We start from the raw sequence: 24,747 nt of genomic DNA, 5'->3' as shown, positions 1-24,747 counted from the left end.
TTTCACTGGGCCAGGGATCATTTAAAATGGAGTGTGGCAAAATGGAAGACTGTTCTGTGGTCAGACGAGTCACGATTCGAAATTCTTTTTGGAAATCTGGGACGCCATGTCATCTGGACCAAAGAGGACAAGGACAACCCAAGTTGTTATCAATGCTCAGTTCAGAAGCCTGCATCTCTGATGGTATGGGGTTGCATGAGTGCATGTGGCATGGGCAGCTTGCATGTCTGGAAAGGCACCATCAATGCAGAAAAATATATTCAGGTTCTAGAACAACATATGCTCCCATCCAGACGTCATCTCTTTCAGGGAAGACCCTGCATTTTTCAACAAGATAATGCCAGACCACATTCTGCATCAATCACAACATCATGGCTGCGTGGGAGAAGGATCCGGGTACTGAAATGGCCAGTCTGCAGTCCAGATCTTTCACCTATAGAGAACATTTGGCGCATCATAAAGAGGAAGGTGCGACAAAGAAGGCCCAAGACGATTGAACAGTTAGAGGCCTGTATTAGACAAGAATGGGAGAGCATTCCTATTTCTAAACTTGAGAAACTGGTCTCCTCGGTCCCCAGACGTCTGTTGAGTGTTGTAAGAAGAAGGGGAGATGCCACACAGTGGTGAAAATGGCCTTGTCCCAACTTTTTTGGGATTTGTTGACACCATGAAATTCTGAATCAACATATTTTTCCCTTAAAATGATACATTTTCTCAGTTTAAACTTTTGTTACGTGATTTATGTTCTATTCTGAATAAAATACTAGAAGTTGGCACCTCCACATCATTGCATTCAGTTTTTATTCACGATTTGTATAGTGTCCCAACTTTTTTGGAATCTGGTTTATAATTTATATGTAATGTTTTTAAAGTTAAAGACAAAAACCTTGAAAATGCATTTCTTATCACCTTAAATGTAATGTGAAATGTTTAGGTCTCTAAGTTTAAAAAATATAGCTATCTACATGCATGAGTTGTGCTTCACACTAGGTACAGTTAGGTCCATAAATATTTGGACAGAGACAACTCTTTTCTAATTTTGGTTCTGTACATTACCACAATGAATTTTAAATGAAACAACTCAGATGCAGTTGAAGTGCAGACGTTCAGCTTTAATTCAGTGGGTTGATCAAAAACATTGCATAAAAATGTGAGGCAACTAAAGCATTTTTTTAACACAATCCCTTTATTTCAGGGGCTCTTGCTGTAAGTTGTTTCATTTAAAATTCATTGTGGTAATATACAGAACCAAAATTAGAAAAGAGTTGCCTCTGTCCAAATATTTATGGACCTAACTGTATATGTGTGTTTTCTTATTATTATAATTTTTTTTTTTTTTTTACTATTAGTAGCTTTTTGGTTGTTTCTAAAAACTATTTTCCTTTGTTTTATTGAGCCCTTGGACAATATGTATATGTGATTACAGGTTCCAAAGGCCTACATTTTAGGCCTGTGTTTCATTTTCATTTCACTGTTTCTGTTGTACAACAAGCGTTGCACCTATCAAAAGGACATACATTACATTTTATATATGCAAACAATAATGCCCAATACTTGACCAATTGCTTAGTTCACAGTTTAGTACGTATATGGATTTTTTATGTTGTGTTTAATGAGGAGTATGAAAGCTTGCAATGGTACTAAAACATGACCTAATTTAGCTTCAATTTCCTTTTGTTGTATGTATTATACTGTAACAAGTGCAATAGTATTTGCACTAGTGATTATTTTCCCCATACATTGTGATCTCAGTGTCATGATTTCTTAATTCCTTAACTGTTCCCTGGAGATCTGTGGCCCAAGATACCCTACTAAGCAACCAGCTTAATTCATGTTGTTCAGGAAACAATTTTCCGCACCTTTCTGTCTCTCCCTTTCGGACCCAAAATATGTTGTAAAATGTAGTGATTTTTAGGTCTAATTTGTTTTCAAGATCCCTACGTGTGAATATCTTTTGGAAAAATCACAGTAATATCTCTTTCTGCATAACCAAATACAAGTGCACTAGAGATTGCCATGATACATCCACGTTTTGCTCACTCAACAAAATTCTTCAGACAAGAATATGAAATGTAAACAAATAACAAATGAAATCTGTCACCTTTATAGAGGCATCAGCTTTACTGTTTATAATCTTTTGAGTAAAACATTTAATGCAGATGTGAAGTGTTTTTGTGAAATAAAATATGTTGCAGATTTTGAGATGGTGTTAATGTAATGTTAAACACTGACATACATTTATGATCTTTCCACCTATCTTTTTGCCTTAATCCAGAGCCTATCTCATCGGCATCAGATCCAAGGCAGAAACCAACACTAGAAAATATGCCCTTCCATTACACGCATACTTGTGTTCAAATTTATAGTCATGCGTAATTAATTAAATCAGGCAATAAATCCAACACTAAGTGTTAAAAATAACAGACAAAATATACAGCCATAAATAATGAATACAGAAAATAAAAACAGATTCAACCCTTTTAAACATAATCATCCAAATGAAGAGTGTAGTGACACAACTGGTAAAATCAGGTGACTGCAGCGTAAGAGTTGTTTATGATGTTAATGACCAGTAGCTGAGTATGGCTTGAAGAGAAAACAAACAGTCCTTTAATCTAGTGGTGAAAACTCATTGACATGCCCTTTATATATGAGTATTCCTCAAGGATTTTTCCCTACAACATTTCAGGTAGGGGTAAGGAGAACATCCTTTATGTTGATTTTTGTTTTCTATTAAATAAAATGCAGCTGTATTTTAATGCATTTTTGATGATTATTGTACTGGGGAATGGTGATGTTGAATGTTGGTTGCACATGTAAATAATGTTTTTACTGTATCATGTACATTTCACACTACTACTAAATTCATTCCTATCTGAACAACCAAGAGACTGTTAATTTACAGTATTAAATGACCAAATACATAGGTCTAATGTGAGTTATATAATATATGTTGTCTGTTTACTTACCTGCATCATAATTTGTAACTTATTCAAACTGTGATTCTGTATGTTTCAGTTATATTGAATATATAATTTTTATTCTAACATATAATTACATTTCATTTTGTAACCAGATCAATAATTTCTACAAAGGAAGCAGAGCCAATATCTTCAGTTGATCTTACTGTTGATCAGTTAGCCAGTCTGGGTCAGATTTCTCTTGCAAGGTTAACCATTGAAAATTTGAAAATTCCTCCAGATAGTGATCAGTCTACATCATTACAAAAGGCTCAAAAAGGAAAACCACCAAGGCCTCGATCAGCCCGAAAATGGTATTTTTCTGAGTTACTGCTTAGCAAAAAAAAGATTGAATGTGATATTGTTATTTTTTTGATGCTTATTAAAATGATGAAATGTTAATAATTGGCTGTGTTTTTGTTTAATTACAAAAATTATAAATCATTTGCAGTCAATTAATAGAAAGTGGAATATACATAGACATTGAAATTAAACAACTAACCTGTAATAATGTTAAAGTATTATAATGGCATTAATGCCACAATGCCCAAAACATTAGCTGACCTGTTATGCTTTAAAATAGACTTCTGATTATTGCTTGTTTCCTTAGCACTTATTTTGTGGAGTATCGCTTTCCAAACACATCTTCCAAAGGTGAAACTGGAAGAGCTGCAATGGCTACGGAAGTGACACGGGCCGTCTCTAGCAAAATTGTTGGAGGAGGTACTATTATGCAGACTCTTTAATTTAAACTCCAATTCATAAAAATCACAAAATCATAATTGTAATTTGTACATTATCGTTTATGTTTTTGTAGTGGTAAAATTTCAGCATCGCTCCAACTATCCTGTACATTTCAGTGGTTTAGTAATTGAACAGTGGTGGAACACAGATTTGGAATTCAAAATATTTGCAAGGAAAAGTACCCAAAAAAAGGTAGAGTTTTAGTTTTCTTTTTTTATTTATTTATTTTATTTTGTTTTATTATTTATTTGGTACTTTGGTGTATTTAGTACCTTTTTCCAAGGAAACCTGCACTCAGGATACAGTGAAATTTTTTACACACATTTTTTGAAATTGAAGTACAGCAGGCTAACAGTTTTTCTTGTTTTGTATCTGTACACTCACAACTGCAGTGGACTCAGAAAGCATTCACTTTCTGCACACTTTATTGTTTTGTAAATTTAATTTTAAATGGATAAAATTGCCATTTTTTTGTCCATCAGTCTAAACTCAATAACCCATAATTTAAGAATGTTTCAACAATGGTTTAAAAAACATTGATTGGAAGGACCCAGAATTTAAGAAAAAGATGTACTGGAAAGACACATTTTTTGTAGTTATGACATGGATTTTCTGAAGAGACATTATACCAAAGATTTCTAGACAGAAACAACACCATTAAAATTGTCTTATGTTATTTATTGACTGGCAGTAAACCAAAACAGTGAGAAAAACAAAAAATAAAATAGCATAATATCTTTTACCTTCCTTCCTTCTTTCAATAGCCTGTTCCTTTCGGGAAAGCATATTTTCCATTACGGGATGTCATGCAGTCTGAACTGTTGCGTTCGTCATCTGAGCTGACTATTGTAGGGTTGACGGAAGACAGTGAAAAGCAGCATTTTGGTTCTTTGATGGTAAGGAACAACATTATTAAGAATATTTCATTTTTAAACACTAGTAAAATAAAATGGCAATAGTGTGGCACCTATGGAACAGGTTTTTACATTGGGGTGTGCATGATGCTACAGTAGTAAGAGTTTATACGTCACAACTCCAGAACTGTGCGCTTAACTCTTGGTCCAAATATTTTTTGTATTGACTTGCCATGTTTTCTGTGGTGCTCAAGTTTACTCTAGCTTACTTCTGTATTCTCAAACCCTTTTAGGTTCACTGGAATGAAAGCTCTAAATTGTGAATGAGTGAGTGAATGAGTCGTCTATTCATCCTTCCATCTAGCCATCCTTTTTTGTGAAGGACTGGCACTGTGTCCATAGTAGGCTTGTGCTCCACACCCACTAATACTGGGAGAGACTTTAGCTCCCCATGACTCTATATTGAAATAAGCATATTCATTTACTGAAAGAAAAAGTAAAAGTCTAATTTTGTATACTAGCCCAACACAATATTTTTTTGTATCAATTTCTCATTAAAGCTGGAAATTACATAGAAGTCACATAAACTGTTACTACACTCAAGACTCACAGTTTTTCCACAAAAAATGGTACTATCTTTATCATCCTGTCAATTTATCTCCCTGCTTCCACCACAGCAAAGAACCTTTCCCTTAAGATGTTCATTTGGTAGACTGACAAGAAACCCTTTCAAAAAAAGGGTCACACTGTACAAAGCTCAAAATCAAACGTGCAAAAAAGATAAATGTACCAGACTATTGTATAGTCAAACATTGGCAATATTCTGTCTAATTGAATTAGTTTATTTTTCCTTCTTTTATCACACACATTTTGTAAACAGTAACACTAGGTATAGACAGTATATTACATACAGTATTTACTTTGTGGACATCAGTATGTACCGTTACCACTACACAAATCCTAAATGACTCTGTAAATAGTAAAATTATAGAAGGTTTGTAATACTTTATGCTTCTCACTTGCTTTATAAATCTCATTGTAAGGATAAACAATGCAAATGGAAAAATTAGCAGCACTGCTAGTTCAGATTGGCTTGGTTCTGGGATTTAACAATTTGTGCAGAGTTAAAATAGACAAAAATGTAAGTACAGTATGAATTAGAACCTTAAAATGGAGTAATAAAAAGAGGAAGAAGGGTAGCAGAAGTCTAATTGAACACTCTACAATAAATATGGAGCTAGTGAGAATCCAGAATATTTATGTGTAGTTTGCCAAAAGGACACAATTTAAACAGAGCTATTTATGACTTTCAAAATATTCAAAATTTTCAATTGTCCCTCTATTGTGCACCCTAGAGAGTAAAGGGATAGGCAGGAAAAAACTTATAGTCCAGATGCTGAGATAGAGTACCAATGATATAGCAGTGCTAAAGTAAAAATATACAAAATCCATAGACAATGATGGTCATATTGCAATGCTTTCAGAAATTATTCAGACCCCTTAACTTTTTACACATTATCTTATGTTACAACCTTATACTATCCATCCATCATCCAACCCACTATATCCTAACTACAGGGTCACGAAGGTCTGCTGGAGCCAAACCTAGCCAACACAGGGCGCAAGGCAGGAAAGAAACCCCGGGCAGGGAGCCAGCCCACCGCAGTACACACACCCACACACTAGGGACAATTTAGGATCGCCAGTGCACCTAACCTGCATGTCTTTGGACTGTGGGAGGAAACCGGAGTACCCAGAGGAAACCCACGCAGACACGGGGAGAACATGTAAACTTCACGCAGGGAGGACCCGGGAAGTGAACCCAGGTCTCCTTACTGTGAGGCAGCAGCGCTACCACTGTGCCACCCATAGCCTTATACTAAAATCTTTTAAATCCATTTTGTTCTTATCAAGCATCACTGTATAAGTTAGAAGCACAATTCCTAGTTCATTTTATTATACAATTTAAACTTCTTTAAAATATTGAATTCATTTGCTCTCTTCAGATTTCACCCATCCATCTTCTCTAAACTCTGTCAGGATAAGGTTTGTCTACATAAAAAGTAAAAGTAAAATAAAGACAAAACTTTAAAAAAAATAAATAAATAAACAAGACAGAGGTGAAACATTAAGAGACATGAAACCATTATAGGACTGTACATGACAAAACAAAGTGATCTTAAAAATTACATTGCAAAAAGTATTGTCAGTTTTTGCTCCAGCAAACTTGGACTATTTCTTTGAAATTCTGCCAGCATCCTGAACTTGTCTTCTCACTGTTATAGATGGCATGCTTAATTTTGCCTAATAGTAAAATAAAATAAAATGCTCATATAAAATAATGTATGCCTAAGATGTAATATTGTCCTTTAGTGCTGTGGTGGTGGGGGAAGAAAGAATCTGTCATTGAGTGTTATTTTTTGTCCTCATAACTCTAATAACAGCATATTTGTACCAAATACTTTTGTTTGGCCAGCAAGGTTATTACTGTTTTTTTATGCCTGAAATATATGATTTGGCAAATGAAAGAAAAATAATAGTTTGCAACTCCTGTCATGTAACAAATGTCTGCACTTTACTGTCTTATGTGAGCTGTCCTCCATACTTCTTAGTGATCATAACACATATCATGAACAGGTTCTCTAAGCCATGAAAATAAATAAAAACCATAGAAATGTGATTAACTGGTACAAATAGTATAACTATGCATGTGACCTTAACCCTAGTTTTGAGCCCAGAGTCAATTCTTTTAGAGTTCACTACCCACATGTGATGTTTGTATAATGTAAAATTAATTGTGCTGAGATTATTTGTTTTGTTTTGGTGACAGAAACAGTTGACATATTGTGTTTTGCTCTAATTTAAAGGTTTCTGTTGAGCTAAATAAGGAAAGTAAAGATTTACAACTAGTTAATTCCAGTACCACAGGAGCAGACAAATCTAAACTGTGTGATGCAAGTGGTGCTCAGCAAAATGAATTTCTTCAAGTGGATTATAAAAAAAGACAGTATACTGATGGTGTCACTGGCTACAGTACCCAACCTAGTTCTCCAAAAATGCAAGTACACATGGACAGTCCTCAAATTGTAAATGAAGAACCAAGAATAAATGTGATTCAAACAACAGATACACAAAAAGACTACAGTTTATGTCAGCAAGTCAACTATGTCTGCGAAGAAGATGAAACTTTGTTTCATGTCTTGTTGATGGTTCCAGAGGGAAAGGATTTTTCATCAGGATCAATGAAGCCCTATAATGTTTATTTGAATTGCAAGTTTTTTGGCACCGAAGAAGTCACTAGGTCCCCTGTGATATGGGGTCAAAGTCAACCAGCTTTCAGTTTCCTGCAGGTAAATGCATGGATCATTTTTATTTGATTTATGAGTTGAAATGCACCCATATTATGTGATTTCACTTGACAATGACTTTATGGACCACTTTTCACAGTTGTCAATGTCCTTGTCCATCTTACACGTTTTGTGTATTAGATTCTAGTGCATCCATTGACCTCCTGGTTATTATTTTAGGTGACCCCACTAACCATATCTCCAAGACTTTTGGAGAGAATGAAGAATAATGTGATGGTGATTGAGGTGTGGAAAAAAGGTTCTGGCACAAGTCAGGATACTCTGCTTGGCTTAACCAAACTCCCTCTGCATCAGTTTTACATGTCTTTTAGGTTTGTATTATTTCTTTTATTATGCCATTTGTTATATCAAAACTAGTCAAAAATTAAAATACAATGAAATGTCACAGAGTAATGAGGGAAAACATTTTGCAAAGCCGTTCTTACTATAAACATAGCAATTGGTAGTGTATGAAGTTATAATGGGCATATCTTCATATCATTTGCTTCTTCTCATCAGTAAAAATACATATTTTTGGATATCTTATTTTGTTCATTCCAGAGACCCCAAGGTTCGCCATCTCCTACTTCAGGCTCAGTATCCAGTAGTTGGAGTAGATAGCTATATGCCAGTTATTGATGTTTTTGCAGGCTGCAGTCGAGGCAGTCTAAGAGTCCTGTTAGCTATGGGCTCTGGGGAGCAAATTATATCATTACAGCGTTTAAAAACTGAAGAAGAGGCACCAGACTATGTAATTAAAAGACCTTCTCATTTCTTAGACCAGCTGCCTAACACTTCATCAGTGGTAAGTGTGTTGTTTAACTTTTTCTTTAACCTCCTTAGTGTTATGTTTACTCCCAAAACAATTAACCAAGAATGTTGATTTTTTTTCAACAAGAAAAAGTGTTATGTGTAACAGAAACATGTTAATACTAAAATGTCAATGTAAATACAGCAGGAAAGTTATGTCTAGTATCCACTGCTGTACTGATGCAAATTTAATAGACATCCTTCGTGTGATATGTTTTGGAAACAGTCTCCAGTGCCCAATATTACAAGTGGAATAGTAGAAATGTGTTTTTGCTCATTTTTATTATTTTTTTTTTCTTTTTTTCTATTCCTTGTGCATGATTGTTGCTGCCCATTGGGTTTTTGTAAACAACCACAGTGCAAGATTTAGTGACTTCCACGTTTCCCCTAACATGAGCATTGACAGTTGCTGCATTGGGAACTGTGCTTGGGAGGTCAACAGTCTTTGCAGTAAGGAGACCTGGGTTCGCTTCCCGGGTCTTTCTTGCGTGGAGTTTGCATGTTCTTCCAGTGTCTGCGGTTTCCTCCCACAGTCCAAAGACATGCAGGTTAGGTGCGTTGGTGATCCTAAATTGTCCATAGTGTGTGGTAGGTGTGCGTGTGTGTCCTGCGGTGGACTGGCGCCCTGCCCAGGGTTTATTCCTGCCTTGAGCCCTGTGTTTGCTGGGATTGGCTCCAGCAGACCTCCGTGACCCTGTATTAGGATTCAGCAAGTTGAAAAATGACTACATTTTTGAGCCACTGAAGGCTGCACTTCATGCAGGCATATTATAGTGATTTGGTTGTAGAGTGCCTTATGCATTGGTTTCACTATTAATGTCAACATATAATGACCAATTTACATCGATATCACTATCACTTGATTCAACTAATGGTTCAGTCTCAGTTTGTTCTATAACTGGCTTTATAGCTTTTGGTTTGCTTGTCATTGTGTGTTTGTTGTTGAAGGCTCCGCCCCACTTCATTGTTTCTTTGCAGCATATTATTTAATCCATTAGATGTCAACAGAGACACTCAAGTATAACCCTTTTACTTAGATTTGCGAGATGCTTGTGGTTACCACCAAGGAGGTTAATCAATGATTTACCTGTACGTTTATATACTTTGTTCAATGTATCTTTTTTTAGAAGGTTATTTTGTTACAGCCACATCATTTTTTGTATCGTGGTTCTTGTTGCACTTTTTATAGAGTCAATATGTAACGGGGAGTTTAGTAAGATTAAAGTAAGTCTAAAGTAAAGTAGTAAGCCTCTGAGTTTCTCAGTCTTTAAACTAGTGGAGGACAGTAGTACCTACATTTCATTTTAAGGAGTGATCAGTACATTGTTAGAGACAGTTTTATTTTTAACTAGCAAAATACCCGCGCTTCGCAGCGGTGAAGTACTGCATTCAAATTTTTATTAAGAAGAAAATGAAACCTTTTTAAACTGTGGGACAATATGCCAATAATTATTTGTTAAGGATCTCTTTGTATACCATGTTGTCAGTTCGGCCCTCCGGTTGTAACATGACCAAGCTGTGCGCTGAGCTTACTCTTGAGCATGTAACTTACAGTTGGCCATGTGAACAGTAATCTTGTCTCAAATCTCACAGCTTGGATTGCTGCTGTCATAATCGGTTTGAGTTTCATGGTTTGTTTCAATTACGACAGTATTTGCAGGATTTATTGTGTTGAAGTGACATTTGGCATCTGTCAAGTGTTGTAAGCACACAACCGGTTTCATCGATAAAATCACATCCAGCTTTTGAGAGTTTAAACATTCATAAACATCAAAGTGTCCACTACTGAAATCGTCACCTGTGAATCTAAGATGTTTAAGAGGCATTGGCGGTTGTCGAAAGGTCTAAAATATTTGGCCATTTCGGTACACTTGAAAGCGACAACCGAACAATTCAGCGGCAGCCATCAACTCGCATGCAGAACCATAGGTGAAGGGCTTAAGTATTTCACTCTTCTAGTGCTCCTGTGTAGTATAATTATCTCCTGTACCGTCATCAGTCCACACCTTGAACCTGTCCCAGTCATTCAATACATAAGACAGAATGTTCCTCCGGATATCAAGAGTGAGCCTGATATGGCCGTGCAATATGTAACAAAGAGAATAGAAAAGGTAGGTGGTATCTCCGGGCATGGAAACCACTCGGTAAGTGACAGTTCTTTGATCGATAGAATTTCTTGAAGATGGGCCCATAAGTAACAAAGACTGTTGAAAAGTTCAATATGGCGGCCAACAGTGGCATCATACTACCGAAATAAGTACGTACATTGGTTTAAGTTAGTGGAGGGAAGCCGCCTACCAAATTTCGAGAAGATGGGGCCATAAATAAGAAAGTTCAACATGGCGGACGTTGTTGACCGTTATGACCATTATGCGTAGAATTTCGAAATGAAACCTGCTTAACTTTTGTAAGTAAGCTGTAAGGAATGAGCCTTGCAAATTTCAGCCTTTTACCTATACGGGAAGTTGGAGAATTAGTGATGTTGGAAAATTCAATATGGCGGCTGACAGTGGCGTCATACCACCGAAATAAGCACATACATTGGTTTCGGTTAGCTAAGGGAAGCCACCTACCAAATTTCGTGAAGATGGGGCCATAAATAAGAAAGTTCAACATGGCGGACGTTGTTGACCTTTATGACCATTACGCGGACAATTTCGAAATGAAACCTGCTTAATTGTTGTAAGTAAGCTGTAAGGAATGAGCCTGCCAAATTTCAGCCTTCTACCTACACGGGAAGTTGGAGAATTAGTGATGTTGGAAAGTTCAATATGGCGGCCGACAATGGCGTCATACCACCGAAATAAGTACGTACATCGGTTTTGGTTAGCGAGGGAAGCCGCCTACCAAATTTCGTGAAGATGGGGCCATAAATAAGAAAGTTCAACATGGCGGACATTGTCGACCGTTATGACCGTTACGTGTAGAATTTCGAAATGAAACCTGCTTAACTTTTGTAAGTAAGCTGTAAGGAATGAGCCTGCCAAATTTCAGCCTTCTACCTACACGGGAACTTGGAGAATTAGTGATAAGTGAGTCAGTGAGTGAGTCAGTCAGTCAGTCAGTGAGTCAGTGAGGGCTTTGCCTTTTATTAGTATAGATATTTAACTTTATTTCAGGTGTTTATGTACTTAATTCTAAATCAAAAATTGTACAAATACTTAAAAATTTATCAGCAGATATTCTGTTGTCCTTTACTTTATCTCATAAAAGCCTTTTGTAAGTTTACTATTTCTTTTCAAGATTTTGTTGTACAGGTATTACTTATTTTAAAACAGCTAATTAACAATGAGCAGTATATTGAATAGTATTTTCCATTGCAATGGTTAATTTAAATTGGGGTGATTTGCATTATTATAGTGTAAGTATAGAAAGTAAGTATATACACAATTGCTTCAACTCGAGAAGTAAATTTGTACATTTCTTTTTTGAGTGGGCAATTATTATTGGACATTTCTGAATTGACCAAATCATGACAAAGTCAGGAAAATGCATGTAAGTAGCTGAATAATAATTTTAAGATAATCTTACACATTCCAGTGTTTGAGCACAGCTGTCAGAAGAAAAAGATGAAAATTAGATACAGGGTTAAACATACTTGGCTTCTGATTAAGAAGCTGTCGGAAAATAAACTAGCAGAAATTAGGCTAGAAATCGGGAACAGTATATCATTAAACAAATACAATTTTTTTAAAAACAGTATATATTAGTTTATATCTTAATATGACCTATAGTACTCTTTTTTGCCACACAGAATGACAGAAAGGAAACATCAAGCAGGGAACATGTATTTGAAATTAAAGTAGAAAAAGTGAAAGGACTAATACCACTACAATCAACTGTCTGGGGAGAAGCAGACTGCTATGTTCAATACTATTTTCCAACCCAGGACCCAGAAATGGACTCTAATATTTTGGAAGCAGGTAAATCATAGTTTCTGTTAATGCAATATTTTTATTGGAATGTTCTTTTATTTTTCTGTTAATTGATAGGAAATTTGCTAGTTATATATCAAAAGGTCTCTTAATAGCAGCAATTTTTTTTGGCTGACACTTCCTAAGTCAGCATTGGCTCTAAAGTTATAGTGTACATGTACATGTTCACAAATGTCATAATCCAAACTCTGCCATTCAATAGAATTTACCTTTGGAGAATGGTTAACTGTAAACTTCAGTTATTTTGTCATTTAAATAAATGTTAACTTTAAGTATGATCAAAAGGGGTTGTAAATCAAGGTTATAAATCACTCTGAGTGACATGGAAACATAACATAAATTTCCACCTCAAGTTTAAAAAAATTTTATTGTTTTAAAAGCTAGTAACAACAAGCATAAATAAAGAATTTAACAAACGTTTGTTTGGCCAAAAGAAATTTTTTTTTTTATATAACTCTGTGTGGTTACTCTCCTTAGTCATACGGAGAAAGAAGACAAAGTATATATTTCTAAACTATTTAAATAGACAGTGGGCATTTTTATGTCTCATGTTATTCTTTAACCCACTGCTAGGTGTTTCTGGCTGGAACTGATACAAACTTGAATAGTAACAACTGCTTTGAGTAAAACTTCCAAACCAGGTGACCTTTTCTTGTAAAATGTGATTTACAAGAATTTAGTTTCTGCGTTACAAAATTATTTTAATATTATTTTAAAATATTTTGGGGGGTTTAGTTAAAGATTTTACTCCAGACAGAGAAATACAAAGTTTCCAAAAGTAGCTATTTTGATTGTAGTTTTGTTTTCAGATATCTGAGGGCAGAAACTATCATCTTATACAGTTAAGATCATGCATACCATCTGAAGCCAGTTTTTGACAGCAGAGAGCTCTTAGTAGCACCTTGCAGCCAAAATTTAATCAGCTAAGCCATTTAGTATGAGTAAAATAAGAATATTCACATATTTGTTTCTAAGTTTAGATGGTCAGCAGTTTAGTCATTTTCTGTGCGAAAGCAACCTAATTTTAGTAGCATATCATGGTTGTATCTGAAATCCCAATACAAAATCGCTAATAAACTTGAGTTTAAATGTTTTTCTTTATGCTGCTTTTTGCAATCTGTAAAGTAGCATCAAGTTCAGCTTTTTAAGCAAAGGTTTTATGGTATATAATAACAATAAGTAAATATGGTACTGCTAGCTTTTTGCATCTACTCTTTTGGTCTTTTTCATTATTGCTCCAGTCCTACATTAAATAATTGAAATTACACGCATCTTTAAATCCGGCTCATTTTCCACTTATTATTTTATTTATGTAGCCATGTTCTTATAATCCATCTACATGGTAATGAGAATAACAATAGTAAAACAGTTGTTGCATATTGAGTTTGTTCCCACATTTACATATGAAATATAGGGAGGGATGCTGCTTATAGGAAAAATTAGATTAGTAAATTCTGTCTCCTCACTCAGTACTTTCTTAAAAATGGGAGACTTTCCTTGAGAGTCTTAATGTCAAGGGCTTATTAATTAATATTTTAACACAAAACACATTACTTAATTTTGCACAAAAAAATAGCAACTGCATATGTAATATTGAAAAAGAAACGTGCATTTGATATATAGTTTGTCAAAAGTCTGCACACCTTTATTTAAAATGTCAGCTTTTGTTGATTCTAAGGCAGAATTTAAGAAATATTGAATCAGATTTTTTCATCTTTAAAAAGATCTTGTTCCCTACAATATTTTTGTAAAAAAACATGGATCATTTTTAGGAAAAACAAAAGTTAAAGAGCAATGAATAAATGACTGTGTAATTTTACACACCATTTGTAACCAGTCACGTTCCTAATTCTGTACAAAGGTGATTTTCTTCACCTGCTTCTTTTATGCCTACAGATGGCACAAAAATATGGGAAAAAAAGTTCTGATACTTGTGCTTAATGTGTTGATCATATATTTCAAAGAAAAATATTCAAGAACTCTTAACAGTTTTTTCTCCACTTCTACCATGCACATGTATGAGATTTTTACTTTCATGAAAATTGTTAATTTATTTTTCAATTCAAAATATTTTTTACAAGGTTTTATTCAATGTGGGCAAAGGTCTTCCATGATTTAATTTAATTTCAGATTTTACAATAAGTGAAATTTCAATAGGGATATTAAAACTTTTGTAATATACTGTAAATGTTTATACTTTTGTAATATAAACCAAAAATATGTGTAGAATGTAATATCCTTGATTGAGTTAAAATCCTATACTGTATATGATTATCATTTCTGATCGAATCTTCTAAAATTATAAATTGCAAACGATGTTTTCCACAGCAGTACATTTGCACCCATATCGAACCACTACAACATTGTGTGTGCCAGACCCTGTTTTCAACGACTGCCAGACTCACTGTCTTGTAACACCTGCAGAAGTTCCAGTGCAAAGACTACTGCTCAGTGCTTGCTCCAGACAGGGATTATCAGGAGGTGGTGCCATCAACTTTGAAGTGTGGTGCAGGTAAAACTTTTGGAGTTGTTTGTTTTCATGTGGATAGATTATATTTTAGAATTTATAACTGACATGCTAAATTAGATTAGCAGGTGGGCTCATGTCCACTGTCCGTGCTCTACTTTAGCTGTTTGTTTAATCATTTGTGAGCTAGAAATCAAATATAATATTATTAATAGTGTACTGAACAATAGCATTATTTTAAAAAAAAAAAAATAGAAACAATACTGTAGTTTCTTCTCACATATTACAACCATGAATGTCTTGCTAGAGTGATTTCACTCCTGATGCATTCAGATTTTCAGTGTTAACCTAGGTTCTCTTTTAGTGTTTAATTCTCGGTTTAACCGAGTTTGTCTTTGAAATAAGTATATTTTCCTTGGTTTTTTTTTTCATATTTCTAAACTGGGTATTTTATTGTTTTAATGTAAAGAAATTTATTGTTGTATAGTGACTTAAAAACATATACCTCTAGTGTCCTCAGTTCATACGTGAACCTTTCCTATGCATCATATAGTTTGCAATATTTGCCCTTTTACAACTGTGCTGTCCAATACACTTGTGTCCTAATCATAGTAGGCTTGCATTTGATGCTGCTGCTCTACTGCCTGGTTTAGAATTATTGGGATTAGAAAATTAATGGTTTATTTCTTTAGTAACTATTACTGTATTTGTCAACAAGCTGATGGGTAATAAAGGTAAATGTAAACTGATCATAAGGCAATAGTGCTGATATTGTATGATGCATGTTAGTAGTAATAGCCACAAAACATGAGATTCATTTTTGGGTAGTGAAATGTATTCACTCATATATTCATAATTTGTTTATTTAAAGTAATTCCCACAATGCAGTTGGAATTGTTTAAATAGCTAGCTTAAAAAACCTAAAGAGGTTTACATGTTGGTATGTGTTAACTAGCACGTTTGGTGCTCAATATTTAATGAAGTCTCTTCATTATATTTATTTGGTCCTTGTCAAAAACTAAACTGATCAATTGTAGGTATGTTAAATGTATACTTTGTTGTCAGTGATGGCTAGTAGGAGTAAGGATAGCAAAATTGTTTAGCTAATTTTCAGTCTGAAGATTCAGTCTATTCATTTAATGTGTTCTGTGTGTATTGTGGAAAGCATACCCCCAGACACAGACAGACCGACACCAGAATGTCCAAACACACTTCTTTTTATTAACTATTCGAGCACCACAATGTCTTCAAGCACCAACTCTTCTTCTTTTTTCTTCTTCTTTCTCTTTCTATTTCCTTGACCTCCTGTCCTCCTCACAAGCTTCATCTCCTTCCTCCCAACTCTGGCTCATCTACTGGAGGGAGGCTTCCCCTTTTATGACCCGGATAAGCCCCAGGTGCTCCCCTTAACGTCACTTCCTGGTGTGGCGGAAGTGTCAGGAAAGCACCTGGAAGCACTCCGGGTGTCCTTGGAATTACTTCCGGCAGCACTTCCTGGTGTGGCGGAAGTGCTGCCATCCAGGCTTCTCTAATTATCCGGGCGCCCCCTGGCGGTGGCCGCGTCCTCTCATACAGAGCATCCCAGCTCCATCCCTGTGGCCCCCAAATAGCCCCAGGTGGCTACCCTCTCGTGGCCGAGGAGAAGTATTGTCTAACTCAGGGACTATCCAGGTGTCCTGGCCGGGCAGTGTCCCCGGTCATCTGTGACAGTATCTTTATGGAGTTTTGAAAAGGCAAAAATGTATTTTGACAATTATTTGATAAACTTCAATTTTATATTGATAATCATTCTAATTTCCCCAATTAAGAATAATGGTAGGAATAAAAAGGCACAAAAGCTGAAATTCTTATTAATGTTTCTTTCATAGAAGGGGAAACAAATGTTTGTATAATACCTTTATTCTGTAATTTCAGATAAAATAGTGTTTTCCTCAGATATTGAGATGTAGAAAGTGATACAGGGTTCTTCCAGTTGAACAGAGGTTGTACTGTAGTATAATAGATACATCTACTTTCGAGTCATTGAAGGTAGAGGTAAATCCAGAGAGGGTCATAAGAGGATGAGTCTCTTTGAAACCAAACCGGAATCTGGGTGCAAAGCTAAAACAATGTTGTCAAGAGAGCCTGATGCCAAGTAGCACCACATTATCTTTTTTGGGTTTAATGTTCATTTATTTGCTAGTTAAGGTATTGAGTAGTATATTCTTTTTCATTAAAAAATACCTGTAACAGCAGACACAGATGCAAATAATAAGGTAAGCAGCAGTGTTTTTTTAAATACATTTTATCAATTCCAAACATGTGGAGCACCTGCAAGTTTCTATTCCTGTTGTACTCCTAACAAGAACCTGTTACATACTTTAGTTTGAAAAAAGGAGTTTTTAAAACTATTTCGGCATCTTTCTACAAAATGTAAAATATTTTCCATCAACTATACTTCTGTATAAACCAACTTAATTTTCAGTGCAATAGCTACATCAAATTACAAATAATTTAGAAAAGTTTTAAAAATGCAAGGCTATACATAAAATCTTTTTTGTCATGTTACTGGATGTCTTAGTTATGTCAAGGTAGATCTAGAAAGAAATCATATTAAAGGAAAGAAAGACAGTCAAGGGAATCAGAATACTTACCCTTGAACATCTGTGAATCAGAACCTGGCAGCATTTAAATAGATATGAGTGCAAGTAAACAGAAGAAACAGAATAAATTTCTTAATGAACATATAGCACATAAAGGATAACAACTCTTTATGACCAATTTGATAAAATGATGAAGTGTACCTGGGTTGGAATTCACCCATAATAATAAATTAAATGCTTTTACAAAATAAACTTATGAGCCCAGTAACAGAGTACTTGCATATGTATTTGCCTTTGTTGATTGACACTGAATCAAATGTTTTTTGTTTATAGAATTTCATTGATTTGTTTACATTTTAGTAGAATAGTTCAAACTATGCATATGTTACATCTCTCTCAATAATAAGATTAACTGTAAAAGAAATTCAGCTTATACATTGGATATTTTACTTAAGGTAGTAATAACTCTGTTCATTGTTGGTAAGTAATACTGTATATGTAACTGTTGATATTGCAGGTATTATTACCCTAATGTAAGAGAACAAGTGGTGGCCAGAGGTATTCTCCCTTTGTCCAAGCTTTGTGCCATGGTAACCATGCAGAGACATCAGAATTCTGGAGCTCAAAATTTTAGCCTTCCCCTTACTCCGAAAATAGACAGCACAGACAGTCATAGCCACATTCAACCTACAGGTATGTAAAACATGTTCATAAAGAAAATGGACAGGGTTTAGATAATTTTAATAAGTCATACATTAGAACAGGGGTCCCCAACTCCGGTCCAGGAGGGCCCCAGTGGCTGCAGGTTTTCATTCTAACCCTTTTTCTTAATTAGTGACCTGTTTTTGCTCATAATTAACTTCTTTTGAATTCATTTTAATCAACTTGCTCTCTAAGAATTAGACCCCTTAATTGTTTCTTTTTTCTTAATTAGTTGCCAAACAATAATGAGATACAAAATGAGCCAAAACATGACCAATAAAGTGTGTCCATCATACAATATCTGAAAATAAAGAACGATGAAAGTCTCAAGGATGTTGATCTGCTCAGGTCCCCAAAACATTTTAACAGTGCTCTTAGAAAAAAGAAAATCAACAATTTCAGAAATGTATGCCTTTGCATAATGAGAGCAGCAACAAGCCATTGAATTAAAGAACGGGTTTAATTAACAACAAGAATCCGCACCTAATTAAGCAACTGGTTGGCGTGAAATTGGTTGGTATTTGAGGCCCTGACTTAGTTGGTCTTAGTTGGCTCACTCACTTCACATTTCATTTCTGTTTAAGGAAATAAATGAAGCAATTCAGAGGAACAATGAAGAAATTCAGAGGAAAAAAATCTTAAAAATACAAGATTCAAAAGAAGTTAATTAACAGCAAAAACAGTGCACTAATTAAGAAAAGGGTTAGAATAAAAACCTGCAGCCACTGGGGCCCTCCAGGACTGGAGTTGGTGACCCCTGCATTAGAATAAGTAATACCTGAAAATGTTTTTTTTTTATTTATTAAAAGGAACTGACCCCTAGTTTGTCAACCCAATTAAAAGGATCATTTGAAAATTCCTGTACTGATCAGAATTAAATTAGTGTGTATAAGGCTCTGAAAGTCCACCAAACTGTAGTTAAAATGGGAACCACCTAGAACAGAACCAAATCTCCCCAGAAGTGCGTAACTTGTCAAAATTACTCAAAATTAGCTTGTGTTAAAAACTACAGGTTATGCCTTGGAAAAGGTCAGTATTCATGAATCCATAATCAGTACACACAGAGTAAAAGTGGACTTCATTGGAGAGCAGCAAGGTAGAAACCAGTAATCAAGAAAAACATAACTGATCGTCACTCTTTGCTAGGATCACCTGGTTGATCCTCAAGCCTTCTGTTAGAATGTTCTGTTGGCAGAAGAGACAAAAAGGGGGAATTTTGTTTGGGCAAAATGTGTCCTATGTCCAGTGGAAGACAAACGCAGCACTCTGTAATAAGAATGTTATATATTAAAAGAGATGGAAGTTTGAAGAGCAAACCCAGAAGCATAGTTGGGTCATGCAGCAAGATGATAATCCAAATAACAAATGCTAGTAGACATCAGAATGACTGAAAAGAAAAGATGCCATATCTAAACCCCCCCCTTTAAAGATGTTGTGGCAGGGTCAGCAATAAACAATTCATACTTGAAAACCTACTCATTTTTCTTATTGAAATCAGTTTTGTAAGAAGAGTAAGCTATAACTCCTTCACAGTAATATTAAACATTAATAATAATTTGGAGGAAATGTTTGGTTATATTCATTGCAGTTTAGGGTGCAATTATGTGTAAGTGGTCAGCTACCTTTTTCACCCAGTGCTGGTTGATGTTGGAAACCTTTTATATAAATTCAATGTATGATATAATTAAAAGGAAAAATGTATTCATTCAGATGTACCTCATCTAATAATAGATTTTGACATTCATTGTCAAGAATTTACAATAAAAGGAAATCGGAAAGGGGCAAATGTTTTCGCATGGAAATTCTTTTTTTGTTTTCTTTGTACAATAAATGTGTGTAACTCAAAATAATATTACTCCATAATCTAGACTCTGAATTACATGTATTTTGACAAGTACTGTAGTTGTACATTTTTGCACTTGGTGCTAATAAAAAAAATTACATTTTACATATCCTACACATAACACAAAAATATCCACCTTATATTGCATGTTTTCCTTTCCTTTGTGATTGCCACCAGACAATTCTATGTAGCCTCAATTAGCCCACACGTGCTAATGGATTTGTACAGTTCAGAGGAATAATGAGGAAGAAGACTGTAGATTTAAGTTGCTCTGGAAATTATATTAATGCTGGCATGTTTTGAAAAGGGTTCTTAAAATTGGTGGCGCTTATAGGTCTTCATATTGTGCTTAAAAGTGCTGTCAGATTCATTCATACTACCTTTTGAATCTGTGTTTATATTTTTAATATAGTTTCCTATACGTTCTTTTATTATAAACATTCTTCTTTTATTAGTGTTATCCAGTTTCTGTTTCCACTATTATATAACAGTAGTTGGTCCAAAAGAAATTAAAAGTCCTTTCTAAAATGCATTATGATATTGGTTTCAACTAATGGTTTAGGTTTTTTATATGCCCTGTGTTTAATATAGATTTCTTTGTTAATCATGCATAGCCGTTTTCTTTGGTCAGGTTGTGAATCTTACTGCAGGCATCCTTGAATTTTTATCCTGTCCATAATCTGATTGTTATTCCAATTTTCTGATGATAACTATCATATTAAATATTCGTACCTTGCTTTAAATTCACACAAAAAGAAAATCATAACCACATTAAGTCATTCTGTGTTGATAAGCTTACTCCACAATGATTGATTTATTAGAGGACAAAGAATATTTGTACAAAAAATGTCCACAGTAACCATTACAAGATCAACTTTGTATAAGACAGCGTCATTAACACTTTTGATCTTGAAAAATAGGGATGTGAATTGTATCAATCTCATGTCTAATTGTTTTGTCTTTATTGAATTTCATGTACCTTAAAAAATGTTTTTGTAGTTAAACAAGTTGCAAATTGAAGTTACTTAATGTAATTCACAAACATTGATGTCATTTTCTCTATGTATGCAAGTGGGGCAAATAAACAAAGCTTTAACAGAATTTGAAAAACAAAAAATCAAATACCATCCATGTTGTTTTAAACAACCGAGTTGATAAATTTACATATTTGATGTGTTTTAATGCAAAAGGTGGATCATTTTGCATGATTTTTGAGAAATGCTCTTGAATATACACAACAGACAGCGATGGAAAAAAGTAAGTTTGTCTTTATGAATAGTTTGCCAATATGAACCTATAGCTCAGATGTTTCTTTGTATGTATCATTAATGGGTGAGTGCTTTATTTTTGCCATGTTGTAATGGAAAAAAACACATGGCAGTAAAAAATATCCACATATTTCACTTTCATCTTTCTTGGCGATTAGTCTAATAAAGTAATTTTTTATGCTAGCAAGGCCCACCTCTATCATTTAAGAACTTGGATACCCTTAATCTAAGTAATTTTATATCTATTATATGTTTTCTTATTCACATATCCATCTTCTAACTTATTTATGCAGCCTGTACTGCAAGGTGTTGGTTCCTATCCTGGCAGTACTGAGGGCAATGTGGGAATCAACCCTTGAGGGGCACCAGTGTATTGTAAGACACAGTCATATACACAATACCACACTCACTCATGCTGGGCCAATTCAGAGTTGTCAGGTATTCTGACATAAAAAGTCTCCAGAGAAAAACACACATACTCAGGGAGAGCATGTAAGCTCCACAGAAAGGGCACATGTTGAAACTGAAATTCAAAAACAGTAACCACTGTGCCACCACTGGAAATTTCTAACCCATTTACTAAGTATAATACATTTTCCTAACTAAATCATCATATTTTATTCTATTGAAATTTTCTCTTTACATTTATGTATTTTTTGATTTTACTAATCTTATTAATTGCTTATTTTATGCACAAAAACATTTTCCATTTATATTATTGCCTTTCAGGTTTAATTGATATCTTCATACAGTACAAGCAAGTGCTAAAGACAGATGGACAGGAGAAGACTGGTGCATTGTCATCCCGTGCTGTTTCTGTGGTGGTCCAAGTTCACAGGGCAATGGGTCTGCAGGCTGCTGCACGGTTAGCAAGACTTACTTTTTTTGTACTTTATTGTAAATACTACCTTTTTCACATTATTTTAGGATAGTATTTTCAAAATATTTTCTTCTCATTTAATATTGCATTTATGCAAGCCATGAAAGTCTAAAATATGATTTACCTTAAAGAAACACATTTTTAATTCAAAAGCTTAATTGTTCAATGAACTACATAACCTGTAGTTAAGAGTTAAGAGTTAAAATATTAACAAAGGAGGGTAAAAGCCATTTTATTCAAGGTCTCTAGACAGAAGAAATGTTTTTAGAGAAAACATTTATTAATTTTATTAGTTTCTGTTTTGGGTTTACTTTTTCATTACTTCATGTATGTTTAATTTTTCTCAATCTTTATAATCTCTAGTTTAATGCCCATTTTGAGGTTTTCCCAGGCTAATCAGATGCCCCCTCAAATCTTTTTTTCTTCACTTTGAGCAGTCCTGGGCATCCTTTGGCAGTGAGACCTTTCATATCATCTATCACACCCTCCATCAACATCTTTGGCTTCCCTCTTGGTTTCATTATTGTCCTTCTCCATCTTGGTGAACCTTTTCACCCAGTCATCATCTGGCTTTCAGTCCACATGCCCAGAGCACCCTAACTGTTTTCTCCTAAGCACAACTGTCACCTTCACATCAAGTATTTTCTCCTAATTCAATATTTGTCTTCTTCTCACTCTGTGACACCCCATACATCTGCCTGACCCGATCATTTCCATCCCAGTTCTTTCTAGCTTTGCTGCATGTTCTGTCTTTTTTAGCTGCTTCTTGCATTCTATTTCTCACACAGCTTTCATAACTTTCTCCCTGCAGTGCCAGAAAGGCTCTTGCAGAAGCCAGAATCTGGGTTGGCATCTGGACTTTGTCCATGCACCTCTCAACCATTCACTGCCTCCAACCATCATGATTTTCACTTTCTAACTAGCTTTCCAATTTGTTTGTTTTTTCCCTCATACATTGACACTACCACAGACCTTAACCATTAATTCACACCTAACTTTCTCAGTGCCCACCTTACCACCTCTCACAGCACTCTGTCAGTGCATTTTTCTGATTAAAAAGATCCTATGTATACTCTTGTTGTACAGGCCTGTCAACCATACACCTCCAGGACTGTCCCATTGCTTTCAGCATTTCGAGCACCACCCAAGTTGGAGCTATGTCTTTGCATATCTTCATTCTTTTCATTTTAGCACTTTGTGACCTCCTCTCTCACAAACATGCAGCTCAGTCTCACAACAAACATCATTATCTAATTCACACTCCTCATTCATCAAGATCTCCAAGTCCTTCTTTCAGATATCCTTATTTTCATTAGTGTCAATAATAATGTTCCCTTCAGTATTTTTAAGCAGTTCACATTTGCTACATTGTGTCATTCTTTTTGTTTCTGCTTCACAATCCTGAACACATCAAAACACATTAACACACTTTAATTTTTCATTATGCAGCTCACTTGTAAATTCCCATCTCTTGGGCTGTTACCCTTTTGCAGTTGCTTTTCAAGCATTTTGCATCACATCCTTATAGATCGCCATGTCATTTTATGCCTTTGTTTTGTGCCACACCTTATAGCTTCATCCTTTTCCTTCACTTGTCACCTTTACCTTTACATTCCAGCATCATTTTATTTTTTATTGGTAGAGCCTTTATTCAACCACAGAGGACAACTTAAGAATTGAGCATATATTTTTCATCACTTCCCAATTGCCATTCACACTTAAACTTTGTCTAGTTAGTTAACTAAAGTAATAAGTTAACTAAAGTAATAAGTTTAGTCAGGATAGTATTTGTTAATTTGAAAAATTTCAGGTAAACATTTTTTCTGTTTTCTTTTGAGTTTTAACACTTGTGGGCATAGTAGAGGCACTCTTTTATAGCCCTTTCATCCAGAAAACTACCAACCTGGCCATAATATACAAAAACAACTCTTTGTTACAAAAATTAAACAACCAAAAGGTGTGAATAGAACACAAGTTAGGAACAGCACAATATACAACATAAAATATAATATATCCTTCTGCCTCTCAGAGCTTCACAATATAGTTGCTGAAACCATGTGTTTCCAGTAGTGTGTCTTGTCCAACTCAGTACCAGACGAAAACATTCCTCTCCTCATCTCCATACTCAGCAGACCACTAGCAGAGAGTGGTATTTAAACTTTATAAAGAGCTTAGTTCCCAAGTCAGTCAGGAAAATCTTCAAAATCTCCTGTCTCTCACCTTGACCATGCCTCAGGCAGCCAGAGACAGCCATACATCCCTTCTCTCCAACTTATTCTTGCTAAAACAGGTAATACTGGTTGCTTCTGGTTGACTTGCACTCTTTAATGTGCAACATGGATTCATATGTTTCAC

The 24,747-nt window shown here is 35.0% G+C and overlaps 1 protein-coding gene across 2 annotated transcripts in view; it reads left to right on the top strand.

Annotated features, from left to right (window-relative positions):
* Positions 1-24,747, top strand: part of c2cd3 (C2 domain containing 3 centriole elongation regulator) — a 92,785-nt gene that overhangs the window by 24,381 nt on the left and 43,657 nt on the right. For both annotated transcript variants that reach the window (XM_039744277.1, XM_039744278.1), the window contains exons 10-20: positions 3,077-3,274; positions 3,571-3,683; positions 3,778-3,896; positions 4,469-4,600; positions 7,426-7,908; positions 8,086-8,237; positions 8,467-8,710; positions 12,470-12,638; positions 14,979-15,162; positions 18,217-18,392; positions 22,242-22,377. In XM_039744277.1, the coding sequence (XP_039600211.1) occupies positions 3,077-3,274; positions 3,571-3,683; positions 3,778-3,896; positions 4,469-4,600; positions 7,426-7,908; positions 8,086-8,237; positions 8,467-8,710; positions 12,470-12,638; positions 14,979-15,162; positions 18,217-18,392; positions 22,242-22,377 (2,106 nt within the window). The remainder of the gene's footprint in view (positions 1-3,076; positions 3,275-3,570; positions 3,684-3,777; positions 3,897-4,468; positions 4,601-7,425; positions 7,909-8,085; positions 8,238-8,466; positions 8,711-12,469; positions 12,639-14,978; positions 15,163-18,216; positions 18,393-22,241; positions 22,378-24,747) is intronic.

Source organism: Polypterus senegalus, chromosome 2 (assembly GCF_016835505.1).
Source record: "Polypterus senegalus isolate Bchr_013 chromosome 2, ASM1683550v1, whole genome shotgun sequence".
Taxonomy (NCBI): Eukaryota; Metazoa; Chordata; class Cladistia; order Polypteriformes; family Polypteridae; genus Polypterus; species Polypterus senegalus.
Note: the sequence above shows the minus strand (reverse complement) of the source record. Positions and strands in the feature narration are given on the sequence as shown.